This window comes from Phaseolus vulgaris, chromosome 8 (genome assembly GCF_000499845.2).
Source record: "Phaseolus vulgaris cultivar G19833 chromosome 8, P. vulgaris v2.0, whole genome shotgun sequence".
Lineage (NCBI taxonomy): Eukaryota > Viridiplantae > Streptophyta > Magnoliopsida > Fabales > Fabaceae > Phaseolus > Phaseolus vulgaris.
Genome location: NC_023752.2, coordinates 4,668,848 through 4,695,054, shown reverse-complemented (window position 1 = coordinate 4,695,054; position 26,207 = coordinate 4,668,848). Strand labels below are relative to the sequence as shown.

Sequence of the window (26,207 nt, the reverse complement as noted above, 5' to 3'; positions counted from 1 at the left end):
TGAGTTACCCCCAATGGCTGTAGTTCTGTCGTTGCCATTTTAACCTTGTTAGAGCCTACAAAATAATAGAAACTATCAAATATGAACTATAATTATAGTAAGAATTACATATTATTAGGAACTAAATTGACAACAATTTTAAATATGTATTTATTACTTTTCTAATTTTAAGAACTGTTATGGTAATGCTTCACCGATTTTAGAGATTAAAATGGTACATTACTCTTGTCAATGGACAGTTATTTTCTTTATGGATAAGTATGGTCATTTGGAATGCTGCACATTAAGAGAAAAACTTATTTCAAAACAAATCTTAAGACGCAGAAGCTATAAAAAAAACACTGGATTGCTTCAACCACTAGGATATTACTACTAATCCTAAAAAGTTTAAGCTATGACAAACTCACCTTCATCATTTGGGACACACAGGCCTACACCATACCTCTGCTATGCTATTCTGGAAAAATTGCAGCATCAATGTTGCATTTTAACTCTCTTGATGCTGGCTTCTACCAAAGAATAACATCCTCCACTGTTCTTCTTGGTTCCCCAGTTGGTTCCTGTAGAAGCTACATGAACTGGGGCATGGCACTCCTTTGTGTTGTAGCTCTCTATCAAGGGCACCCCTAACAGCACTTCAAACAAAGACTCTTATTTTGTTTGGAAATTTGGTCCTTCAAATAGCCTTCTGGATATAATTTCTTACTCTAGATAATTGAATTATTGTCGATCATCAAAACAAAATATGCTTCAAAATCTTCATTGATTCATATAACTTGTGACAAGCCTCTTAAGAAAGAGACATGAATGCTACAAGTTTAGGTTGTACTAACATGGTGTTATGTGTTACTTCTAAATTTAGATTACCAAATTCATATTTTCTTAGGAAAAAAAATATCAAATAGTAACAAGTTTTACTGATTCAATATTGGAGGGGAAAAATTAGTTTTTGAAGGAGTAAATTTAGGGTTTACTAAAATATTAATTTTATTTTGCAGAGTGGGCCAGGGAAGCCCAATGAATGATGCAAAATGAAGTAGATTGAGAAAGCCCTAGAGATAAAAAAAAATAGGCAGAAAAGGAGAAAGAAGAAGAGAGAGAGTGGTGGCGGCGATTCTGTCAGAACAATGGCTACTCTTCCCCTCCTCCGCCCAAGCTGCTTCCTTCCTACTCCCACCCTCAAACCCTCACTCCCCAGACACACACCCTTTCTCCCTCTCAAACTAAAAAACGGCGCCGTTGGGGCGCGCATGTCGAACACCTCTCCTCCGCCGACGGAGCGCCTCATCTCCATCGCCGCCTACACCCTCCCGTTCTTCAACTCTCTCCAGTACGGCCATTACCTCCTGGCGCAGTATCCTAAGCTCGCCGTGCTCTTCGATCCTGTCATCCCCTTCCTTGCCTTCTACAGATCCATCCCCTACGCCTCCTTCGTCGCCTTCTTCGCCCTCTACCTCGGCATCGTGCGAAACCCTAGCTTTCCCCGCTACGTCAGGTTCAACGCCATGCAAGCCGTCACCCTCGACGTTCTCCTCGTTCTGCCTCTCCTCATCACGCGCATCTTCTCCCCTGGCCGCGGCCCCATCATGATTTGGTCCAACAACGCCATTTTTGTCTTTAGCATGCTATGCTTCCTCTACGGCGCCGCTTCGTGTGTCTTGGGACGCACGCCGCATCTGCCCTTTGTCGCCGACGCTGCTTCCAGGCAAATATGATTTCATTAGGGCTTTTGCAGTTGCTTTTCTTTCTGCTTTCTTCCTTGTATTTAATCCCCAATCCAATCTTTCTGCATTTTTGTATCATACTTTTGCAAACCATTGATTCAATCCACCGATAACTTAGTTAACCTTTGTTTTCGCTTATAGATTGCTCTAAATGCAAATTCTACTACTTCTGATTTTGATAAACACCATGTTCTAAAGCAATTTGGTTCGAAAACTGTTCAGTTCAGTTGAGTTTGGTTCGAACCGGATATGTTTGTCTGTTTTGATTTTGGTGAATCCTTTTTCTGATTCGGGACAAGGAATTAACTGTGGAAGACGCCTCAATTTTGATTATTAAAATTAACCAATAAATTGTATTTAATTAATAAAGAAGTAATTTCATTAATGACTTGATTAAAAATACTTATCTTTTATTGTAACTATTTGCGAACTCGGTCGACTTAATCATGATCTACCCCGTAAAATTGATCTAGTTCAAATAGATATAACTATCTTTCTAACACAATTTTAGAAGTAGAAAATATATATTTTTTATATTTATGTATAAATTAGTTTTTATAATTGAGTAGTATTTTTTTTTCTCTTCTACATTTCACTATACGTGTTCCAATGAAGCTGAAAATGAGACGAACGTAATCTGATATATTTGAAAACAAAATTATACACCATCGTTTTCTAAAGCTCGTTTCATATTCGATCACAATCAATCACGGGGAATCTAACCATTTAATTTGTAATGCAAAATTCATGGAAGAATACTAGTTACACTTTCTTCTATCAAATGCTACAAAAATATATAATATTGTTTAGTCAATAAAATTTGCACAATATAAATTTGTTATCTTATTTGTATATATTTATTGTGCTACTCTTTTTTAAATTAGTTTAGTGTTGTATTATTAACGTAATTCAATGTGCTTCTTTCCATCGCTTAAGTATTATAAGTTCAATGTCAGTTTTTTACGTTTAAAATTCGTCATTAATCATTTTAACTTTTAGGCAAAAAGAATAGACAGTTTTAAACCGTCATACATTACCTATTTTCTTTCTTTTCTCATTCTTCACTTTTGATGAACCCATTTTAGGAAACCTCTCCCCATCGAAATTCCACAAATTTTTGTTGTCAATTTGAAATCATTGCAGGAAAGAACTAAAAAAGTAGTCAATGGGAGAGTTGAATTAGAGTGGAGGGGGTGTAAGACGAGGGAGATTTGCATATAGGGAAGGTCATGACGCTATTATATTGCTTGGGCATGCTCAACGGATCATGAGAAGAAAGGTTTATGGCATGGCTATGATCATATAATGAACACAGAAAAAAGAGAATTTAATTTCTGGTGATTTTAAGCAGTCATGAAAACAATAGACAATTTTACTATTCATTGCTACTGTGACAATTTCTAAAGAGAATTAAACCCAAAAAAATATGTATGATAAAGGTTTACAAAAAGTAGTACAGAAAAGAAGGGTTGAAAAAGGTGAGAATAAAACAAATCCCTAGAATAAATTAACTCCTTACCGCCTCAGCAAAAAGATGAGCATAATTGTTTGGTTAAATAAAATTGGAATCAAACTACTTAAAACACTAGTGCGTGAGTTTATCTGTAGCACGAGGACTGTAAATAGCAATTCGAATCAAACTACTATTTTTAAGCACAATAGCAAGAACTGCTCCAAAGTAAGGCAGATTACAAATTTGATTAATATCTGCAAAGCAACACAAGACCATAATTTAGCTACACCTAAGCTCAAGCTACATCCATCATCAGGAAAACAGTTCAACACAAGAAATTGCAAAATTATTTGTCCAACATGAGGTTCAACACCCACCTAAACTAGAGATTGTCATATCCATAAGATTCATAGCAATTGCTAATATCGATCATGACGCCTGAAAAAAATACAACGCGGATTAGGTACAGACACTAATTAAAGTAAAATTTTGCAATCAGTTATATGTACATGCACAACCCATGGATGTGTTAAAAATTCAACTACTGTTTTTTCTTCCTTTGATACTTGAAATCCCCACTTCTCTCTCTTAAGTATAACCAGGAACTAAGCTCATGAAATAATGGTAGATAAAGACTATCTTTCAACAGAAATATACTATGCTCCTAGTATGGTTATATACCAAAAGGTATGCTTTAAGAGTGACATCTACTAAGAGTGTCATTCATATTGGATCCCCTGCAGTTGTTTCGTATAGTTAAACAGACAGCAAATTGAGGGCAAAAACATCCAATTATACAGTCAGGGAAGCCTGTACCTATGTCGATCATAATCTCTAGTTCGCTCTCGGGATCTAGAGCGTGACCTCCTACGACTTCTTGATTCATAGCCGCGGGTGCGGTCGGAGACTCTGTCTCGGTCTCGCTCATGGCCACGATCTCTATCATAATGCCTGTCACGGTCCCTACTCCTACGATCATGGTCTCGCCCTTGTTCACGACTTTCACCACGTTCACGGTCCCTACTTGACTCCCTGTCTTGATCCTTGCTTCTTTCTTTTGATCTATACCAAATAAATGCAGAAGATTTTTAGCTAAATTTAAAAATTATTTAACTGCCCATCATTAAGCAATGATATTTACCTCCTGTCTTCATGCCGATCAGTCTTTCGGCTTTTGTTCCTTTCTTCCTGAGACAGAAAATAGAATAGTCTGAGATCATCCCTCTATCCAATTAAAATAAAAGTTCATCTATCATTGAAGAACACTCAAAATAGACAAATACACTAGACGTTCCCCAGAACACAAACCCCTGACCGAACATAGTCAACCTCACCCTTTGATTCTTCCTTTTTCCTAGGAATGGTCAATTTGAAATAATCACAAGTAACATTTAGACATAACAATTGCAGAAAAGAAGTCTCTTTAGTATTGAACAACATTTAACAAATCAACAAACTTTTCTGACATGTGATAGTGTGGGTGACCAAAACTGGGGGCACAAGTAACAAACCTATCAGCAAATAAAAAATATATAAAAAATAAAGGTCTAGATGTAAAATGTACATGATAGCCAATTGATGAGAGATGCCGTTTATCAACAAAGGTTGGATAGTTTAATATAAGTATAAATATCTCATTTAAGAAAGACAACAGGTTATGTAAATGATAGAGCAAACATAAAAATTATAGATATACAAATTGCATATAAATTCACAGTTTGCAGGCTTCCAGACCAAATAGATATTTTATCAATGAAGATTGAAGACCAACAAAATGTAGAAAGGAAAAAGAAAAACTCCGTTAGAGAACTCATCATATACTACATGGGAATCTCCGTAGACCCCAAACCAAACATGATGGATTTAGATCATGGACTTAATTTAAAAGCAGTTACGCCATTATTCTCATACTCCTTTTCTTCATACAACTCAAAAAGTCATACTCTTTTTCTTCATACAACTCAAAAAGAGATGAAAACACTACGGCTCTAAAAATCATGTTGCAACTTGCAACTAAACTGGAAAATCCTAACATTTCTCTCCATATAAAAAAGATAATACATATTCAAGAACCTGCTTTAGAATAGAATAAAACAAAATATCAGAAATGCATTAAAGATGTCTGTCTTACTTGAAGTTCTGCTAACTTCTCACGAATCTGCATATACCCTAAATGAAGTTTCCCTCCAAAATGATCAGCTAATCGGCGATCACTGTAAATAATAATACAAATCAAACTGTTCAAGCAAAATATACAAAAAAAAACACATCAAGAGAATAATATATTGATGTATGGCATTATTTCCCCAAAAACTTCTAGGCAAGAATATCATGATCTACAAGCAAAAAACAGAAAAGACGCACATTCTTTAGCTGCAAAAGTTATCCTCGTAAAACTGGCACAAGAGCCTGCTGGTGACAAGGAGGTATTACTAACGGGTCAAAAGCTGAAGCACTTGAAACCCCAAATTCTAACACCATAAATCCCTTGCAAAAATAAAGGGAAAAGGGAAAAGATGAAGGGAGGGACAAAATCAGTTGTTACCTGTCATAAACACTCAAAAATGCTCCACAAATGTCGCACACACGAAGCTTCTGATCAGTCTGAATTGTTATGTACGAGTAAAAGAGTCGTAAGAATCATTACAGTTATGTGTACACACATAAATATATATATATATATTAATTATAATATAAAATATAAGCCATAGATTTTTAGGCAAAAGGTTAATAAAAAAAAAAAACTAGGCATGCCAAATTGAAGATGTAATTATTTAACCATATAAAATTAGTTACAGATCATGGAAAATTTACTCACAATCCGCACATCTGCAGCAGTATACTTAGATGAATCCAACACTGGCTCTTGCCTGGCAGGAAGCTGAAATAGAACAAATAAGATCATTAGAGCCACTAGATGAATATAATCTAGAAATTAATGAGGAAAGAAAACAAACACACCAGTACAAATATTTCTGTAACTTTGTATAGTAATCAATAACAAAATAAAACATGAAAGACCTTCTTAAGTGCTTCAGCCTCTTCCATTGCTTTTTGAGCTTCATCAACCATTCCTTGCTCACCTGTTCATTAAAAAAATACATATCATTAGATAAAAAGGAGGGAGCCTTTTTAAAAAAGACAATTGTTCATATCTTATGATTTGCTAAGCTGAAGGCAAAGAACATAGCTTGAGGTTCAAATTTGCTTTTTAAAGCTAAACATATGCAAAACCAAGATAAAAAAAAAATGCTATCATGAGCCATGATTACCAGGCAGAAGTCAATTATATTGATATTAGAACACAAGCAAACCAAATCTTCTAAGTGGCTAAACCTATATAAAAACAGATCATATTGATGGTAAAGCTTTTCTGTGACATGCAATTTAACACCAAAATATTATTGGTTTCATTCTTTTCTAAAGACAAATCCTCCTACTGATTTTACAGCAATATCGGATCATTAACTGTTTATATTTCTGATACAGGAGAAGGGGCTAGTAATCATATTTACTGATGCCATTTTAACCTTCATATCATATGCATTATTTTAAGGGGAATCGGAATTGCAGATGACCTTCATATAAACCAGAGTGTGCTGATTTCCTTAAGACAACAAATGGATTGATCTGAAGGGTTACTAAAATACCTCAAGAGAGAGACCAGTATAAAATATTATCATTAGGTTTTACTGCCAAATTACACTATCAGTCCTTTTGAGATGGTGCTTGTGCTCTCTTTTTCTATCTGTTACTCCAGAAATCTATCAGATTGTTTGTTCATAACGATATAATGCACTAAGGATGCATCAGCATTTGAAAAACATGCAAATAGAAAGTTTTTCAGAGCTACTTAAATTCCAAAGGGCTTCTTTATACACAATTACAACAGTCTGCTTGGGATTGTATTTACTGTTCATAATAGTCTGCTTGGGATTGTATTTAAAACAGTCTGCTCAACTATTCATAATATAGCATATAATCAAAATTTAGTACAAATGGTCTTAACTGAGTTCGGCCTGCCTAAAATTTAAGCAAATAAACAATAAAAAATATAAGTGAGCTGTATAAAGACTATCACTGACTTACCAAGATCCTCGGCCTTCTTCAGCTTTTCATTTATCATCTCTTGTGTTCGAGGATCAGGGGCAACTACAGGAATGGGTGCCAAAGGTGGTGGATTTGGCAGAGGTGTTGGTAAAGATGCCCTATCTTTGTTAAAGGCATCTAAAAGAAGCATAGACTGTTTGGAAATTGATAGAAAGCCAAATGAGTTATTAGTAGCTCCTCATAAAATTGAAATCAGAGAATTATCTCCTCTAACAACATTGAGTTACTAAAATAAAGTAACACTCACAAATGGGATATTCATGTTCAAGGGAGATCACTGACCTGCTTGTCTGCTCTCTTAGTTCTAAGCTCCTCTACAACCTCTAGAGCTCGAATCTTGAGATCTGTCTTTCCTTCAAGATCTGCAAATTCAATTTAGAGTGTCTTAGATAAAGTCACAAACCTCGATGACCAAGCCTTTTCCCAATCATTAAGTTCAGCTAAATGGATCAACTGAGCCTTTTCCAATCAGTAAGTTCAGCTGAGGATTAAATGACTCTCTAATGTTTTATAGTACCAAAGCAGAAAAAAATAACAAAGACCAGTTTTGCACAAATTAAGAGATGCTTCAAACTGAAAATATTCGCATCAGCTATGACTCTCGTAACATAAGATTAATATTTTGAACCATCAATAAAAATAAGCAAGTTCAAATACTTCAAGAATTGAACTTCTTTTCACTGGATTGACAAGTATTATTGATAAATGGCATATTGAATAGATGTTTGAATGATAAACGATAATCTAATATCACCAATGAAGCTTTGGTACTAAGTAACACATCAACTTTGAGCTAAGAATAAAAGCATTTAATCAAATATCAATAAGTTTAAATCTAATCAATGATCTACAGTCTTCATACTACTAGAATTTACCCGACTATAATATATGAGTCATCCAGGACCTTAATTACCTATTATACACCAGGGTCCATTCAATCCCTAAAACAAAACACAGCCATCAAGCAATGTTATGATTAAAAATGATCATGTTCAACCTAAGAAGCTACAACTCTGGGACAAAATGTATCACTCAGTCTATAGTGATAACAGATCCAAGTAACGAATTATCTCCGCTACCAATCCATACTTCTCTACAGTTAAAGACATCCCTACTTATTTAAAAGCAGGTCCAGTACAGTACCGTATTGATCAGCTTCTTTCAACTTCTCTTTAATTTGCTTAGACAGCTCAAGCACCTCAAGCGTCTGCAAACCCGAAACAGAGTAGTATTAACAGAATAATATTACTTATCACAACTCACCACTGGCAAACCTAACACAACAAGAACTCAATCAAGACTCACCTGAGTAACTTCAGAGACAGAAATCGCAATGGCAGCCTTTGCATCCTCGTCCTCGAGCCGCTTGAGAGCTCTGCCAATCTTCCTATCACACTCACCAATAAGCTTATCTATAACATCCTCCAATTCCCTGTCATAATTATCAGTCCCTTTCCCCTTTGCCTCCTCGTATCTAAAATCAGTTAAGCAACAACAGTAACACAAACACAACAAAGGCACTGCATCTAAATGACACAGACATCCAAAACTCTTTTTCATAGTTTAGTGTCGAAATTAAGGCAACGAAACGGCATAAGAAGACCTAAAATCCAACGAAATTGTTTTTGCTTCGATTGCAATACCCTAGCCCTAGAGATCGATAAGGATACTCTTTCCGGAGCTGAAGGGAGTGGACCTTAGGGCAAGGTCCCATATCCATTTTCTGAAACGGAAACAGCGAAATACAGAATGAGATAACCAAAACCAAAGCCCTAGAATGCGAGAACAAATGGCGAAACAGAAGAAGTTACCGTTAACTGGAAGAGTTCGTGAGGACAGAGACCGACAAGGTAGAGACGACAGACGTCGCGATCGTAGTATTTGCGATTGACTTCACGAACATCGCCGTTACGGTTGGCTCCCATCAACACATCGAGCTGCTTCCGTATAGCATCCATGGCTGCTCGCTGACACGAACTTCAGTGCTGCTATGCTATTAGCCTTTCTTCTTCTTCTTCTTCTTTACTCTTGTGCTGTGTTTTTATCGTGGGTTTGGGTTGTTGAGAGTTGGGGATCTGAAACGAAAATTTACTCTCAGAAACACTATAATGTTATGTCTTCCAGTATTAGGGTTAAGAGAGGTGCAGGTGGTGGTAGTGCTGTCCCTTGTTTTCATGTAACTATAATTTATAACTATTAATAATTAAAATTCATTTATTTTACAATTTATTTCAACTGGTAAACAAATAATATTAAATTTAATATTATTAGAAAAAAAAACACATATAAAAAAATGACACAATTCAAGTATAGTCAATAAATTATTCAGATATGATTAGGAACATAAGAATAAAATATTAGAGTTACAAATTTTAACTGTTTTTCTCCTTTTCGCTAAAAATAAACTACAAGAATCTAATTAAACATTGAGAGATATAATTACTAAAAAAATATATATGCATATAAGTTACACTTAAAAAAATAATTATAAAAAAAATACATAACAATTAAATTTCATTCTATTAACATTTCATTCTATATTTCTAAAAAATATGAGATAACAAATATTATATCATAAAACTAATATTATTGCTAAATAAAGGAAAAGAGAGTTGTTTTTTTCTTCAAAAATAGAAGAAGACGGGTGAGAAATGAGCAAGAGTTTCTATTTTTTTAAAATATTTTTTCACTTTTTATTATATTTAGTTTTATATTTTACTATTTGGATGTGGGAGTAACTTAATCATCAATTCCAATTTTTGCTTCCATAAATTTTTATTAAAAGTAAAGTAATATATGAACTGAAATTGTTGATTTTGAATGTTATATATTGATTTAAAGTTAATAAGTTACTGAAAATGTTTGTGATTAAGAATTGAAAGTGTTTGGATAGTAATACAATTGAATTGGATTTGAATAGTTTGTTGAATTACTTAAAATGTGATGAGAATTGGTTGTTTGATCTTAAATAATGATTGACTTAAAAAACTTATGAGTAATAACTCTTAGTTTAAAGTGTATGTTATTAAAATTATGAGTTGAATTGAATGACATTTGGTTCAGTAATATAACATATTTAAGCATATATTTTTGCATATCTCAATCAAGCGATAATAAAATGAAAAAAATGTGTTCTCGGGTCCCTTCTCGCTCAAACAAAATCTATGATGAAATTCTAGGTGCTCTTGGGTTGAATCTCGCTCAAGCGAGAGAATTTTTGCTTGAGCGATTCTTGCTCTAGCGAGAAAATTCTCACTCAAGCTATAGTCTTTGTAAATAAATAAATAAAATCTTATTATTTTTTTTCTTTTTTTTGCTTTAGAAAGCCTGATGCATTATTGCTTTTAAGTGGAAATTATAATTTTTATTTAAAAATGTGATTAAAGGAACTTAATTATATGTTTACGTGAAATTTGAGATATTTAAATTGTTTAAAAAAGTTTAAAATATGATGTGATTGAATTGTGTATTGATGTGTTACATGAGGTATGGAAATGATGTGAAAGTGTGATCAAGACATTGTATTTTCAGGAAAGGAAATACCGTGTTGAGATTTGTTATTAGGGTTGTAAGTGTCTTATGAATGAGACGATTTCATCTTTACTGGTATAATGGAGTCACATAAATGAAGTTATTCAGTTGGTGAGAGTTAAGGAGGTTCATTTGCCCGAGTCTGAGATTTGAAATAACTGATTAGAGTAGATCAAATGGATTTACCCTGAGGTGATGAATATTGAGATGATTATGCGCATGACTCTGTGGATTCATATGACAGGTGTAGGTCTCAGGATGCTAATTTCAAATACACGAGTCTTTCAAAAGTAATTCGAGTGTTTGAGTATGTGAGTCAGTAGAAATATGACAGGAATAATGTGGAAGATAAATGTGATATACACTTAATAACTTTGTGCAAATTATAGAATTTGATGGATTGTGCTTTTAAAAGTTTATTTTGTATTAAAATTATTAAAAATAGCTAGGTTACCCTATGTTTTGTGTTTGTTTTATTTAATTTGTGATGATCGTGTTAATTTACACAGAAGCATATGAAGTTGTAGGTAATAAAACTTTTTCGTGAGCACCCGTTAGGAATGAGATGAACAAATATTTTCATTTTAAATGTTTTGTTTGTAATTTTTGCATATATATTAAAATCTTTATGAAAAGACATATATTTTAAGATAAAATATGAAATATATATATATGTTTATATGTCAATTAAATATTACATACATAATATATTATCAAATATAGGTAAAAACAGGGATATTGCATTTAGTCTCTAAAATAGTATATAATTTAATCAATATATTAATTAATTATTTTTTATTTTTTAAATTAATTTTTATTTAATGATGTTACAGTAGTCCATCCAAATGTATCATTCAAATATTTAATAAAAATTATTTTCGTAAAAATATTTTTTAATACTTGTGTATGTACTTTATATTATTATTTTGAGAGTTTTAATACATGTTTTTAGTGGAACCTTAACCTAACTTATTAATATTTGTTAACATGACAACACAAATAAGAATTAGTCATAATATCACCAATAAATAATTTTGTTTTTCAAAATCTTCAATAAATATATGTGTATTTCCATCATTTTCATTTTTTTTTAAATTGTTAACTAGTGCACATATTACAAATCGAAAACTATAAACTACTTGTTAATAAGTCAATTACTAGTCAAAGTTAAACATGGTTAAGAAAAAAGTTTAAGATAATAAACTAAACCTAAATTTCGCAACAAGAAGCATTGAAATATAGAAAAATGAAACCATGATAAAAGGTGCATGTTGATTCATTAAAAAACACAGTAAATTAAAGAGTATCTATTTAAAAATTTATTTTATGAAAATATAAGAAAATGATTTATTTTAAAACTAAATATGAAGCAAATGTGATTTAGCATTATATTAAAAAAAGGCAATATAGTTTTCGATTAGTAGTTATTGAATTAAATTATTTGAAAATTACATATAAGGTAATAAAAAAATTAAAATTGAAATTCCCACATGGTACTAGGGGTGAAGAAAAAGAAAAACGAAATCAATTAGTAACCACTGTGCGCATAACACTAACACGGAGTTTGGGAAAGTAGACGGCGAGAGAATGGGTGTGTTATTGTTCCGGTGGGTTCTGGTGCTGACTCTGTTGATCGCTTGCGCTCTAGGTTTTCAATCCGACGAGCTTCTCCTTGACGACGAAGAGTTCGGCATCGAAGGTGGACGCTCCTCCTCCTTCCACTCCGATTCGCCTCCACCTTCCACCGCCGCCACCTCAACCTCTCGGAAGAGGTTTTCGGAGTCTGCTTCCGATTCCAAGATCCAGTTCACTCTCCAACACGCGTTCGGCGACTCCGATTTCTCCGATGCCGGCAATTTCTCTGCTCGCCTCAAGACTTGGAGCCACGGTGGCCAGGTTCCTTCCCTCTCCTCTTTCTTTTCCTCTGCTTATTATTATAATTTAAAGAGTTTGTATGCGATTCGATTCGAATCTGCTTCTATTCAAATCCGATAATGTTCTGTCGCGGTAGTTCCGATTCCACTGAGTTATACTCGATAGAATTTATGCGAGATTCGTGTTGTTGTGCTGAAAACTGGTTTTGATCTGTGATAGACGCTGACGAAGCTGCGGTTTAAGCGGGATCCTTTGACTGACGTTGAGCAGAAGAATTTTCAAGTAATTGTTTGTTTTCCATTGAACTATTTGTGTATGTGTGACTGTCTTTGTATTTTGCCTTGTATAAAGATGTGACACTCTTCTCATATTACAGGAACTGTTGCGAGGAGATGATTTCTATAGGATTAGATTGCCGTCCAATGTTTTGAGTCCTCCTGGCCGGGAATATATTATTTCTTCTGTGAAATCAGTAAGTATGAATATGAACCAAGTTCTTGTCTATTGATAGGATGAAATATGAACAAAAAATTAAGGTTCCTTTTTCAGTAGTACTATGGTTTAGTAGTTTGGTTTGTGCTTGAGGAGTGTTAAGCTTTTAGGTCCTTGATTTGTTTGTTTCTTTTCTAGCTTTGTTTTGGTGCTGTAAGTAAGGGTGGTACTGTGGTATGGTAGTTAGCAACCTTGTTCCAATGATGTCTGGCATGTTTTTTTCTGCACTTATTTTGTGATATTTATGAAGGATGGTTTGTTTCTTTTTTATATCTCTCTTGTTTTTCACTATAAGAATGTCTATCAAAAGTTGTAGTCCTTGTTATGCTTTCACTGCATTGATCACTGTTTTAGTGGCTGTGGCTTCTTTATTTGGTGTTGCAGTGACTTTTTGAGCTATTGACTCCAAGTAGAACTAACAGTTTTGCCTTTCTGAATTTAGCGATGTCTTCCTGGGGATGGATTGGAGGAGCATTTTGTAATACACATGGTAATTTTCCTTATTATAGTAAAATATGCTGTTTATGCTGCATCTGTGGTGTTGTGTTTTCAAAGATAATTTCCCCACTGAGTTCAAATTCCGATACATTGTGTCACTTGATAATTAGACTCAGCTGTCTTCTGGAATGGGGAAAAGTATTGGAAACTTGTGATGTAGATTTGTAGAGGGAAGGGAATAAGTAGAATAGGATGGGTTATCTGTTCACGAGCAGTGCATCTTGAGATAATGACATGCTTTACTTCAGCTCTTATGTAAATAGTTTTAGGAATGTGGATTACAAATGAATTGTTATATAAGAACAACCCTCGTTATGTCGATCAAGCTACATGTATATCAAGTAACTCTGTATGTTTCATCAAATTTAAAATTTCATTAAAGCTCATTCAGAGTAAATTCTTTGTAATGGTTTCTCTTGAGGTTCACTTAACTATCTATCTATACTGTTGTCCATCTTCTTTTGTGCGTACTTTACTTCAAATTCTTAGATTCTACAATAAAAAACACAGTTTTGACCAGCCTCTCTAGTGGTTAAAGTATCCAAGTTTATCATTCATTCTAGCCTTTTGAGTAGTTTGTAGAAATAACCTTCTCATGAACACTTCATTCTCACCACCACAAATCTTTACTGTTAGGCACACAGTTGAAACCCCTTTGACCCAACAAGAACTCTTTTGCTCCCTTTTGAAACAATTTTTTGATCCATTATATTGTTTACTTTTCATTTTTGACTTTATATTTTTTATTCCTCAGCAAGTGCCTTAAGGGTACATACTAGTATTTTCCTCTGCACATTTATGTAGATAGAAAAAACTAGAAACCATGGGACCATGGGTGGTTTTCCCTACGCTATAGTGTATATACTTCAACCAGGAGACAAAACTGAACTTTGATCGTATAGGTTTCTTACAAATCTACTTCACATTTATCTCTTTAATTCATTGAGACTCACTTTCAGTTTTTCTGTTTCAGGAAGGTGTTAATGTCTTGGCTGTCAATTATGGTGCCCCAGGGGCTTGCCCTTATCCTAGACAACTGAAGCTTGTAAGTCACTTCTACTCTTTTTTTTAACCAAAAAGGTTTAGCCTTCCATGCGAAGGCAAAACAAAAATTTACAAAGAAGAAAAGAAACTAAGAAAACCTTATGAAGCTCCTCTAAGTCACTTCTACTTTTTATAACTGCTCTTATTTTTTGGTTTTCATTGAACTTAGCTTAACTTTTGAAACTTCTCTACATATTTTGTTGTCGTCTACTTTATCTGCCTCTTGTTGTACACACACAGTTGACTTCCTGAAAAGGCAGGGACTGTTGTACCAGGAGTCAATAATACTATCTCTTCCTTGAAATACACATAATGGTATAAATACAGAAATTATTCATCTCTTTTGTTTTTGTCATATATAATTATATAGTTATTTTTAAGCATCTAGAATGGTTGGTGTGTATGTCAATACTATGTATAAATAAATAACTATTTAATTGATCCAAGCTGATTGGGGGCAATTTAGACAGAAGACAGTTAACTTGTTAATGTATTATATCCGGAACCATGCTTATTTTAAAGAGTAAACTTAGCATGTATTACGCCTTTAGAAACTACCTGAAGATTCCATTATCTATAGTCATGTTCTGGTTGAATTGTTAACATATAATCCTCATCTTTTCCTTGTTCTCAGAGAGTTATCAGGTGTGCAAAATCCCCAATGTACATGTCTTCAAATCAATTTATAAGCCTGTGCAAACTTAAAATTAATGTCTATTGCCTGACTTTATATTGCAAATGCTAATATTGTGCATTTTTTTTTTCTTTAGCCTGCAAAGTGGTCTTTCAAGTCTCACACAGTTCTAAAGAACAGTGAACAGGCACCAAGGTATATGTTCTATGATTGATAGTTCCTCACTCAATTGTTAATTTTTTTTATTTGATATACAAGCTTTTAATTAATATACAGATAGTAGTAGAAAAGCAGCATATACAGTGTTTCTAGCTCATGGCTGCTAAGGTAATAGTAGCAGCAGTATTAAAAAGTGGAAAATACGTTTTTTTCTTTGCCTTTCTGTAATACTTCTTGAAAAGGAATTTCAATAAGGGATAGTGTTTAATTTTCTCATATATTTATCACTGGTATAGAAGAAAGTCTGCTTAAATGAATTTGCCAGTAAATATGAGCAAGGTTGTCAAACTCGCGAGTCTCCGTAGACTCGTGAGAGGTCCGTAGACTCGTGAGAGGTCCGTAGACTCGTGAGAGGTCCGTAGACTCGTGAGAGGTCAGTAGACTCGTGAGAGGTCAGTAGACTCGTGAGAGGTCAGTAGACTCGTGAGAGGTCAGTAGACTCGACTCGCAGAGTCGACTCGTAAACTCGTAAGAGTTTACTTTCACATGAAAAAAAAAGTTAAAAATATTTGCTGCAAGTTTTTCCAAATAAAAAAGAAAGCACTGCAAACAAAAAAAAATCTGCCCCTCAATTAAATAAAAGAACCCAATTTAGTGCAGCCCAATAAAAAAAAACCCAATATGCAGTCCAATAAAAAAAACCAATATGCAGTACAATAAAAAAGGCCCTAATTTCCTAAATCACATTACATTACAGAAACCCTAATCCAGCACCAGCTTAATTCTAGCACCATCCATCTCAATAATCTTATATGATGAACAGCACCACCATCGACCTGCCACCCGCAACCGCACGACCGGACGAACCACCACCACCGCGCGACCTGCTCCGCTCGATTGCCCCCACCGCCGCACTTGTTCAAAGAAGATGTGTGACCTCCGCACTCCAGAGAAGACGCAACACCATCAAAACGAACGAAACGCGAACCCTAAAGGCACCGTTTTGGGTTAAAACGAAAACCCAGTTGAACTCGCCAACTCGGATCAGACTCGCGAGTTTGAACGAGTTCACCGAGTTCATTCCGAGTCTGCCGAGTTTACTCCAAAACCGAGTTTACTACCGAGTTAACTCGGTAAGGGTATGTGGACACGTAAACTCGGACGAGTCAACGAGTTGACTCGCGAGTTTGATAACCATGAATATGAGCCTCTTGTATTAAATTTGAGTCCATACTTTTGAGACTAAAGGTCTTTTCTCAATGTTCCATGTAATTTCTCTTGCACTAACATTATTATCTTTTTCCCCTTCCAAATAGTAATGCTTAAATTTAGTTAATTTCAAATTGATACTTGAAATCTTGAAAATTGTTACTCTTTTTCCTCCTATATTCTACAACAGAGGTGTCTTTTCCTTGTAAATAATTCGTCCTCTGGTTCTTTGAGTCATTTGTGGCATTTTTGCTGATTATATTATCAAGGGATAAGGACTTTTAACTATTGTTCCATGGCTATTTTTGCACTGCAATTATTCTGATATTCAATTTCTTGTCTTTTTACACGCACTATATCCTTTTTCCTCAAGTTTCACACTCCTTTCTTTATTCACTGATTTTTCTGCAAAATAGCACTTTGCAAGGATAGAGCAGAAGTATACGATTATTTACTTGTACTTAGTCTGTAATCACATTGTTAACTGAATATCCGTTCTTTTACAGAGTGTTTTAGAGAGTGTGGGTGACTAACATTTCTCATATGCTCATTGTATAAAAATACAACTACACTGAAAATAATTGAATGTCTCCTTGCTCTGAACTGTTTTCTGAATTCATGTCCAGTTTTTAAAAATAATAAAAAATAGTTTGTTTCCAATGTAACCATGTTTTCCTGAAGTATCACAATGGATTAAAAACAAAATTGAAAATAAAAATGTGGAAATCAGAAAGGGAAAATAGATTTCCCAACCAAATGTTCCCGTGAATTTGTCTAGAATTCTTTGATGAAAATTAAGGTTGAACGTCTTGCTTTTGGCTTTTTAAAATCATACATGAAGGAGTTGCTGCATCCATCATCATTTTGACATGTTTTTACTAGTGTGATCTCTGTGTTTTTAATTCAACAAATATTTTGCTTCCGCAGAGCTCCAATATTTGCTGAAGATGCGCTTGGTGGGGAGGAGGGAGATGGTGAGGTTTTAAAGCCAATAGAGAGGTCCTTTTGGGCTAAATATGTGAGTATACAAGCTGGCATGATCTTTTAAGCCACAACTTTGTTTTCTCTATCTTTCAAAATAAACTATAAATGTATGTATTTCTGAATTAATGGTTTTCATCTGGAATCTTTCTCGATACCAGTGGATGTACCTGATCCCTCTTGGACTCATAGTAATGAATGCCGTTACTCAAGCTATGAATATGCCCGAAGAACAACCTGGCGGGCAACCTGGTGCTCCAGCACAGCAGCAGCCAGGATCTGCAGTACAGCGTGGACCAAGTTCTGGTGCTGTGCGTAGAAGATGATAAGTTAGCTTCCTCTCTTCCTCGGAAAACATTATTTGAGGACATTGGCCGTGAATGAATTCTTAGGTTGACCCTTTATGTAGCATTTTTTATGATTTTAATTGCATATTTAAAAGCTTTGTGCCCATATGAAAAGAAATTTTATTCCGATTAGCTTGTAACATTGAAACAGCAACGTCTTTTTAAGTTTTCCCGTTTAGATTGACTAATTATTGTTATATATTGAAATTTTGACACGAATATCTATGGTTCCCATAATATCGTGTGATGTTTCTGGGGCCATTTGTGCCCATTAAAGGTTTGCGGAGTTCATGTCAATTTGTTTATGGCCGCGATAAGTTATTTGCATTCACTAAATACAGATAACCAACTTTTAGAGTTTCATTGCTGGAAGGTATCACCTATTTTCTATGTGAAAACCACACAATCCATGAATAAGAAAGATATTGCAGCTTTATTATCCCGGTTCCTTAGTTTGATACCATGTTAGCATGGGATGAATTGGACTTTTAATAGACAAAAATAAATTAATGAATTTTTTATTGAATTCATTACAATTCGAAATAAAACTTATCTAATTCATCTACTTCGTCAACTCCTTATTTCAGATGATAACTTTATTAAAAACACATCAATGAAGAATGAATAATTTTTTTATTGAGTTCTTCGTATTTATTTTTTTCCTTAAACATTTTGAAAGGCCAAGATTATATACCTAAATATTCCATTATTAAAGCTTTGTTGATTTTATCACATGCAACGTTTCAACTTATCCTTGCACATCTTCATGACTATTTCTGCATTTAATAACTCGTGTATTCCAAAATGTATTGTCAATATTTTGAGTATCTTCGAGAGATTTGTCTAAAAGTAATGGAAGAAGAAAAAAATAAAATACTTTCTTTATAAATTAAAATAAACTTACTCAAATTTAAAAAACTAATTTTAAATGAGAAGTTTTATGAATTAATTTTTTCTTATAAAATTTATTTTAATTTTTGTCACTCCTATCTGCGAATATTTTTTAAGTTTTTTATTCTATCAATGACAAAATGGGCTTGAGTTCCCAGTATGTATATAGGAAGTGCCTGACAACTGAAAGAAGACAAGACAAAAAAAAAACATTTATTGCAACAAATACACTATTTTTGTTTAAAAAGTTCCCCTTACAAATTAACACGAGATGGAACACACCATCAACTATATAATTCATAACAATCTCAATATTCTCATCAACCACATAAGTGAGAAGGAGTTTTATCCCATCAAAGCTCATCCTGTAGATCAAAGAAAGTCATATTTGTTAGTACAAGAACATCCAGAAAGATGGCAAATCAATCACACCCATTGCACAAAGACAACTTTTTTCCCATGTTTAATTTTTGTGATTGATGTATTCTAATCATTGTTATGACATGGAAAATAAAAAAAAGTAAACAATTTTGAGATTGATCATAAAAATGCCACCTTTATTTCAATGAATCTAACATTAGAGAGACTAAAAAAAGTTCAACTTACATGATAATCCTCGTAATGGCGATGCTGGACAGAGGAAAACAACCAAGTTTTAGAAAAGTTTGTCATTGTTGCAAAACAAGGCAAACAGAAAGTATTGGGGAAATCAGCATCTAAACCTAAAACATGCATCACCATGGGAAGAGCCCTTTTTCTTTTGAAAAGGAACATCATGGAGAATATTATTTACCACTCCATCATAATTCCATGAACATTTTTTGTTTTATTTTTTCAGGATCAAGTATCGAAACAGTTTGCTGCCAAACTATGTAAGTCTTTATTCTCTGACAAAATACATTATTGAGATTAATCTTAAGCACTGTGGCTAATATTTCAAAACAAAGTTCATCTTTCCCCAAGTTATTGTATCTCTGGTGGAATTTCCAACATTTTAGTTTCAACGGTATCACATAATATTCAGCTCTAAAAATGGTATTAGGAAAATTGGTTTACCTTCCACACATATTTTAACAGAGAGGATAGTTGAAAAACAATTTTATAAACACCAGAACACTGCTCTAGTACTGGAGTTTTGTTCCAAACTAGTACCTATGCCATTTGTTTTGTCCTCAAAAGGGATTGAAGATTCATTAAAAAAGGAAAAGCATAAATATTGAATGTATTTGTGTATCATGCATACCCTTCTATATTTGTCTCTGTATCTGTCCCGGTATCTACGATCATGACCTCTCTCTTTTCTACGCCTTTCACCTTCTTCTCTTGCTCTTTGAGCCTCCTGCAGAAAAAAGAGTTAGGATCCTGGAAAAAAGCAATCTGCTTGACTCAATATGGATGATGGAACTCGAAAGTGCATGTTTGTGTACCTCCTCTTCTTTGGCTTTTCTCACTTTCTCTGCTTCCTCAAAACCTTCCTTTTCAATCTGAGATGTCAAAAATTAAGGGTCATCTTAACATGTATCATCTTGAGACAAGACACATACTAAGGAGAACTGAATATACTTTTTTTTTACTAAATGGACATTTGTTGAGGCAAATCAAATATGACTTCAAGAGACTTGATTAAGTTTTCTAGACCATACATTTTAAATTTGCATAGTTCAATACACTTGTATATGGAAAAAATATTAGATGCTATTTACTATGTAACCTAAGTTCCACCTACAAGTCGGTTATTGAGCTAAATCAAAGGCAAGAGAAAAACTCACCTCCCTGTTGGCAAACACTTCCTCAACAACTTGTTTTGCATAATCAGGATCATCACATATCAAAATGTTGTCAAACACTGAACCGCCTTTAACCTGAAACAGAATATTTAGCTTATATTAACTGCATTCACCTATTATAGCCTAACAGCTTTGCACTTCATGGAGAAAGAGAGAGGTCTATGGTGTGGTATAACAAGCCAACACCAAATTTGGAAGTTTACATTCATCATACCTGCCAAACTTCAACACCCACATACTGGATAGGCTTAAGCACATAAAGATCCGGGTCATCTTCAAACTCTGAAAAAGGGAAAATAAATGAACTCTGAGCATTCCTTAGTAGCATCAAAATATATGAAACTATCAGAGAACCAAGATATACAATTGAACATACCTGGATTATCTATCCATGGAGTTTTCCATTTCCCTTTGTAGTTAGGGTTCTTGATTTTCTGTTAACATAGAGGTCGCAAGTAAGAGAGAATGGACTATGAAAGAAAGCTGAAAAATAATAAGAAAGCTGAAAAAGAATAAGGAAAAGTTAATTTTTGTGAAACTTGATCAACAAACCTTTCTTTTCCATGATCCTTTGTATGCTGGATTCGGTATCTTTGGTGGTTTCCATTTCCCATCTTCCTCTTCATCCCAGTTATCAGGCTAATGAAAAGGGAAAAATTGTATGAAATTAAAAGACAAACTCATTAATCCTTCTATTGAGAAGTCATCACATCAGAAAACCAATAATCAATCAAGCCAGATAAGCAAGGAACTAAAACTAACCTCTTTAGCATTTGGGTCAGGAATTTCTCTTGGGATTGAATCATATCCCTGCAATAGCAATAACCAAATAAATCAGCTTGTCATCTCATGAAGCAAAGCTACCAACTTCTTGTTCTATTATCATCAGGGAAAAGTTAGAGCTTTTGGATACCTCAGGTTTGACATCATTAGGGTCTTCAATGTATTCTCTTTCTTCCCAGTCTGCAGGCTACAATTTGGAAGATGTTTTAATTTCAAAATACTAGCTATTGTTAGATACAAAAAAGATATTTCAATAATATAATCTGGTTGGGATAAGCTGATTCTCTTTATGGTAAAGCAGGATATCTAAACCGAGTTATAAAATTGTTATAGGATATGTAGAAGACCAAAATCATCATAATATGCTAAAGGACAACATCTGAAGTTACTATTGAATAAAACAGATTAAATGGAAACCTTTTTTGCCTTGACATCTTTGATTTTTCGTGGAGGAAGAATATCCCAATCTGTATACATGCTTCCAGAATCTCTCTCTCTATTATCAACCAGGACACTGTATGTGGCATCTGGCCTCAGAATGAATGTGTAGAAATGAGTTAACCTGTCAGTTTCACATTGCAGGTCCTTCTTTACAGGGTAATTTTGACCGTGGTAGGAGAGTATCACATGGAGTTTCTTTGTATCAGTGCCGCATAAATCTGGTCCAAACATTAAACTATAAAAAATGTGTCAGCATGATATTTCTTTCTTTCCTTCCTTTTTTAAGGTAAAAATAGAAAACATGGACAAAGAAGAAGAAAATGAGTTACAACATATGTGGTACATAAGGTGTTCAATAAAAACAATGTAAGGTGAAGAAAAAAGAGATGTTATGATCATTAGTTTACTTAAACTTCTAGAAAACAATCATACAAAAAAGGAGATGATCAATAATGATTGCTCATTTATTTTAAAAAGTTAATTTATTTAGGTTGCAGATGTTCACTTGATATAAACCAAGAAGCAAAAGCAAAGTGGAAAACATGGAATTAGGAACATACATGTAAGGTGTATCCCCACCAAACTTCTTTTGATTAACAAATCCAGAGAGAAGCTTGATGTAACCTCCACCACACTCAATCTCTTGCTCAAATTTTACAGAATACTGGAGGACCAATGTTCTGTTCTTGTTGGAGAATTCTGGTACTTTAGCAGAGATGGCAAAGTGTTTGGCATCACTGGATGTTTGAATACCTACAATATTCCACAAAATGGCAACAAGTCACAAGACGAACCAAATTCCTGTTACTACTATTTTGTACATATTAAAAAGAAAACAATAGAAATTCCTCAGAATGTAAAGTGTCATTAACTAATTGAAATTTTTTGTGGTAGTAAATTACTATCCCTTGACTTGTAGTCTACATTTGCCACCCAAAGCTCCTCTCTATTATGAAAATTACTCAAAAAGTTGCTTACATTTATATAAAAAAAATACAATCTGACTCCAAAATGTTGTCATACTTAACAGATATGCTAACTGAATCATTGGCTCTTAGATGTTTGTCTTTCTTTCCTACCCTTGTTCAGCCTAATATGTTGATAAAGAGGAAGACTCCATTCATTTAAACATTGACACCATTAATATAAATGCAAATGTTCATCTGTTGCTAAAATCTACAAATAAAAACTTACTTTCACATTCATGTGTAGCAAGAGCTATTGAAGTTACGAATATTAAGAATGAGACTTTAAACCTAACTAAACTTTATAAAATCATCTTGCATCCACTTATATATTATAAAATATCTTTATTTCTAATGGATGTGAGAACTCCAATACATCCATCCCCTCATACCGAGATCCACCAATTCAAATGTGAAACTATATATTAATGGGTGGTCTAATAGTAGGTGACTTGATAAACTCAACAAAATCTTAAGATATACTCAAAATGATTTTGATACCATATTAATAAGTGGACTTTAAGTCTAACTCAATCTTATAAAACCGATTTAATGAGATTTGCAGCCACTCATATATTCATATATCTATAGTTGATGGGTCTGCAGTATATACTAAATGTAAAAGTACCTTTATCATCTGGATCACCAGCCCATTGCCCAGCTGTGTGCTTGAAAGAACCTGCTTTGCCCTCACTGCTTTTCCAGTCTGATTTTACCCACCGGCTTCGCCATCCATCTTTACAAAAACTAACAAATAATCACACTCATATCATATATTCATATCATCAGTGAAAAACCACAAACTCCTACAAACAATACGTTGAAACCCTTTGATATGTTTTTTTTACTTTTTCATTTCAATTAATGATGGCTTCTACATAATTTTATTTCATTTGCCTTTGTGAACAGGAGAAACGTACAAAGTTGTGAAAAGCAAAAGACAAAGGGGAAAAAAGTGACACTCGTGTAGTTATCAGTTAAAAATTATGAGTTGGAAATGAAAACAAATCCAACACAGTTTTTCTGGTGCTTTCTTCATACACAAACAAGGAACAACTGTTATGGAAGTTGGTAATGGAAATCATTGGTGGAGAAGAGTGATCTAAGAAATTAAAATTTACTAAATAAGAAAAATTGATTACACTACATTGACCATACTATATATATATACACACACACGTGGACTAGAGTAAATACAAATATATGATGAATCATCAATTTAATTACCAATTAACTAACTATTCACCAACTCAAACCAACTACATATGGTAACGATTAAAATATATATATAAAGTAAGCATAAAAAAATAAGAACAGAGAAGAAAATAGGAATACCCTCAAAGCGTTCTTCAAATATAATTTCAGAAACTGCAACTTGTATCAGCAACAAACAAAAAAACACAAACTTGTTGAGCTCAGTTGAAGAATTTTCCGCCATCTGCGGAATAAGCAAATATTTGCCTTCTGTCACTGCTTACTTCCAATTGCAGAGTGGAGTGTACTTATAGAGGAGCAATGTACTTCTTTGCCCTCCTCATCTCATCATAATTACTTATATGCCACACACTAAAGTAGTATTATTGTCCAACATTACATTAAATGTTTAATTCTTCTTTTGCTCTTTAAACATTAAACATTATAATCGTACAATTATTGCACAATTAGGTCTCAAAGCATGACAAACCTGTGATTTCAGTTCCTCAAAAATCTAACCCTTCCAATTATCTCTTTCGAATATTATAATAATAGAGTTTTACTTTTTATATATTGAAAATCTCACATCGATTAAATATATAAATTAGTGCAAGTCTTATAAGTATGATTTTATAAGATTGAGTTACACTTAAAAGTTCACTTCTTAAATGTTATCACAATCATTTAGAATCTATTCCAGCGAAAATTTATTAACCTTATCAGGTCAATCTGTTATCAGATTTACTTCTTAATATAATAGATAATATCTAATATTAAAATAACATGTTTATAATATTTTAACTGATTTGAATGAAGGAGACTAAAATCATGAAATTAGAATTAGTGAAAAACTAAGGTGTAATTAAGCTAAACTATATTTGTTTGTAAATTTGATTATTTCTTAGATTTGTGATGGTGCTTTGGCGTGGTGTTGGGTTAATATGATGTGGATGGTAGAAGGCTAATTAGTGTTGAAATTGTGGTGTAGAAGGCCAATTTGACGTAGCAATAGCCAATGATGTGGTTTCTTTGTTGCATTTTTGTGTCATTTTTATTTAAGAAAAATGAGATAAAGAGAAAGTCAAAGTCTTCGAGTCATTGCAAAGTGGTGAAATCACATAAGGTTAGAGAAAAAGAAAAAAACATTTTGTGTTCATTTCAATCTCTTTCCTCGTTTTTTCGGAGAAGACTTGAGCAACGCGTTTGAAGAGTCAATGTTGACTTACAGTCAACGTAGCCATGTTCACATTAAAGTTTTAGTGCCTTCAATTTTTTATTTATTTAAATTTATATAATCAAAGCCTTTTTTAAAAAAAAATTATATACATAATAATATTTTTTATATTGTTTTATAAATAAACTTAAATTATTATGTTATTTCATGACTTTTTTTACCAATATGATAAGCACAAACAACAACGTAATTTGTACAGAAGACGCCTTTCAAAAGAAATTTGTAAAAGAATAACACTAAAGAGTTACAATATTAATAAAAAAAACTAATTATACATATAAATTTTGATATTTTAAAAACATATAACTAATATTAAAATTATAAACAAATTTAACAGTTTCTTGTAGTTAATGTTTTAAAGTTTGAACCAACTATAGATTAGATGTCTGGGTTGTTGGTAAGTTGATCATTAATTAAACTGCATAAATGAATTGTAAATAACATAAATATCACTATTTTTGTTTTGTGTGTATATATAATTTTTATTTATATAATAATTAACTGTGAAAGTTTAAAGTAAACAAGGGTGTCCTTAGCTTCAAGGAGATAAGATTGATTCTGGTGTTCATTGATTTGAAATTGTTCATTGTAACCTAAATCCAAAAGTATTCTCCATTTTTTTTTCTTCGAAAATAAGGATGATGTAAATTATGAATTCAAGATTGATTTTGGATTGCTCAAAACCAAAGATCAAAATAAGGGATTTGATGATAACTTAAGCTTACTTTCAATTTTTAAGAATAATATTAGTTGAGTGTAAATTTTACTTTATTGAAATAATTTTATGAGATTGTATTAAATTTAAATTCTGCTATTTATGATATTAGAATCATTAAGAGTTTATATTAGTCGAGA

General features: G+C 33.3%; 4 protein-coding genes across 5 annotated transcripts; 2 read left to right on the top strand and 2 right to left on the bottom strand.

Annotated features, from left to right (window-relative positions):
- The first annotated feature begins 185 nt into the window (after nt 1-185).
- On the top strand, nt 186-1,846 carry LOC137823925 (protein TIC 20-II, chloroplastic). The gene has a single exon (XM_068629271.1). The coding sequence runs from the start codon at nt 1,128-1,130 to the stop codon at nt 1,713-1,715; it is 588 nt and encodes a 195-aa protein (XP_068485372.1). The 5' UTR covers nt 186-1,127; the 3' UTR covers nt 1,716-1,846.
- Nucleotides 1,847-3,347: 1,501 nt separating this feature from the next.
- Nucleotides 3,348-9,463, bottom strand: LOC137823922 (uncharacterized). Its single transcript, XM_068629267.1, has 13 exons — nt 9,099-9,463; nt 8,958-9,010; nt 8,593-8,761; nt 8,431-8,494; nt 7,570-7,649; nt 7,267-7,420; nt 6,199-6,260; nt 5,996-6,058; nt 5,723-5,781; nt 5,309-5,390; nt 4,319-4,365; nt 3,994-4,239; nt 3,348-3,615 (listed from the first exon to the last, which is right to left on the bottom strand). The coding sequence occupies exons 1-13, from the start codon at nt 9,243-9,245 to the stop codon at nt 3,597-3,599; spliced, it is 1,245 nt and encodes a 414-aa protein (XP_068485368.1). The 5' UTR covers nt 9,246-9,463; the 3' UTR covers nt 3,348-3,596.
- Nucleotides 9,464-12,302: 2,839 nt separating this feature from the next.
- LOC137823924 (uncharacterized) lies at nt 12,303-18,354 on the top strand. Its single transcript, XM_068629270.1, has 8 exons — nt 12,303-12,714; nt 12,913-12,975; nt 13,070-13,165; nt 13,628-13,675; nt 14,657-14,728; nt 15,498-15,556; nt 17,657-17,747; nt 17,872-18,354. Exons 1-8 carry the CDS (start codon nt 12,406-12,408, stop codon nt 18,034-18,036), a joined length of 903 nt encoding a protein of 300 aa, XP_068485371.1. The 5' UTR covers nt 12,303-12,405; the 3' UTR covers nt 18,037-18,354.
- A 783-nt stretch (nt 18,355-19,137) lies between these two features.
- On the bottom strand, nt 19,138-24,423 carry LOC137823921 (calreticulin-3-like). Of its 2 annotated transcripts, XM_068629265.1 has the most exons (14): nt 24,260-24,423; nt 23,553-23,660; nt 22,520-22,712; nt 21,936-22,194; nt 21,649-21,705; nt 21,498-21,545; nt 21,288-21,374; nt 21,112-21,169; nt 20,950-21,017; nt 20,718-20,810; nt 20,376-20,432; nt 20,192-20,287; nt 19,555-19,578; nt 19,138-19,313 (listed from the first exon to the last, which is right to left on the bottom strand). In XM_068629265.1, exons 1-14 carry the CDS (start codon nt 24,360-24,362, stop codon nt 19,302-19,304), a joined length of 1,263 nt encoding a protein of 420 aa, XP_068485366.1. In that variant the 5' UTR covers nt 24,363-24,423; the 3' UTR covers nt 19,138-19,301. The 2 variants fall into 2 exon arrangements, with proteins under 2 accessions (XP_068485366.1, XP_068485367.1); XM_068629266.1 differs by lacking the exon at nt 19,555-19,578.
- Between the last annotated feature and the right edge of the window lie 1,784 nt (nt 24,424-26,207).